General features: G+C 41.6%; 1 protein-coding gene across 1 annotated transcript in view; it reads left to right on the forward strand.

The window, feature by feature from the left end:
• Positions 1–467: 467 nt before the first annotated feature.
• The window catches only part of LOC104987614 (mediator of RNA polymerase II transcription subunit 12-like), a gene marked incomplete at its 5' end in the record, with an annotated part of 13162 nt that continues 12829 nt past the window's right edge, over positions 468–800 (forward strand). The window contains 1 exon segment of the mRNA XM_010838647.1: positions 468–701. Coding sequence (XP_010836949.1) covers positions 468–701 — 234 coding nt within the window.

The raw sequence follows: 800 nt of genomic DNA on the forward strand, positions 1-800 counted from the left end.
GCAGCAATGAAGACCCAGAGCAGCCAAAAATAAATAAATAATATTATGTAATATTAAAAAAATGGAGGCAGAAGTTTCTTTGAGAATTCTGTGAACATAAAGGTTATTTTCTTTTGGGGATACCTGGAAAGGCTTTAGGAAGGTGATATTTGTTTTTGTTTTGTTTTAATTTATTTTGTTGAAGTATAGTAGATTTATACTGTTGTGTTAGTTTCTAGTGTACACCAAAGTGATTCAGTTATACGTGTGTGTGTATGTGTTTATCTACATTCTTTTTTGTATTCTTTTCCATTATAGCTTATTATAGAATATCGAATGTAGTTCCTTGTGCTATACAGTAGGACCTGTTGTTGAAGGTGGCATTTGACTAGAGCCTATATGGGGATGAATAGGATTTAGAAACATGGTGACTGGGAGTGGAGGTGGGAGACAGAAGGTGTTCTAAGCAGAGGGACATTGTAAAATAGCCATCTCCCCATCTTTTTTTAGAATGGACTCAGATCATCACCAAGTGCTTATGGGAGCAGCTTCAAAAGATGGCTGAATACTACCGGCCAGGGCCTGCTGGAAGTGGGGGCTGTGGCTCCACTATAGGCCCCTTGCCCCATGATGTTGAGATGGCAATCCGGCAGTGGGACTACAACGAGAAGCTGGCCATGTTCATGTTTCAGGTAGGAAGGAGAGTGTGTCGTGTGGCATGGAAATGAGCCTGACCTCATACTCTGCCAACATGGAGCAGAGTCCACCTGCCACCTTGCCCCACTCGTGGTTTTCCTCATCCTTTCATTTACTTTCTCTGC

This window comes from Bison bison, unplaced genomic scaffold (assembly GCF_000754665.1).
Source record: "Bison bison bison isolate TAMUID 2011002044 unplaced genomic scaffold, Bison_UMD1.0 scf7180017846131, whole genome shotgun sequence".
NCBI classification, from domain to species: Eukaryota; Metazoa; Chordata; class Mammalia; order Artiodactyla; family Bovidae; genus Bison; species Bison bison.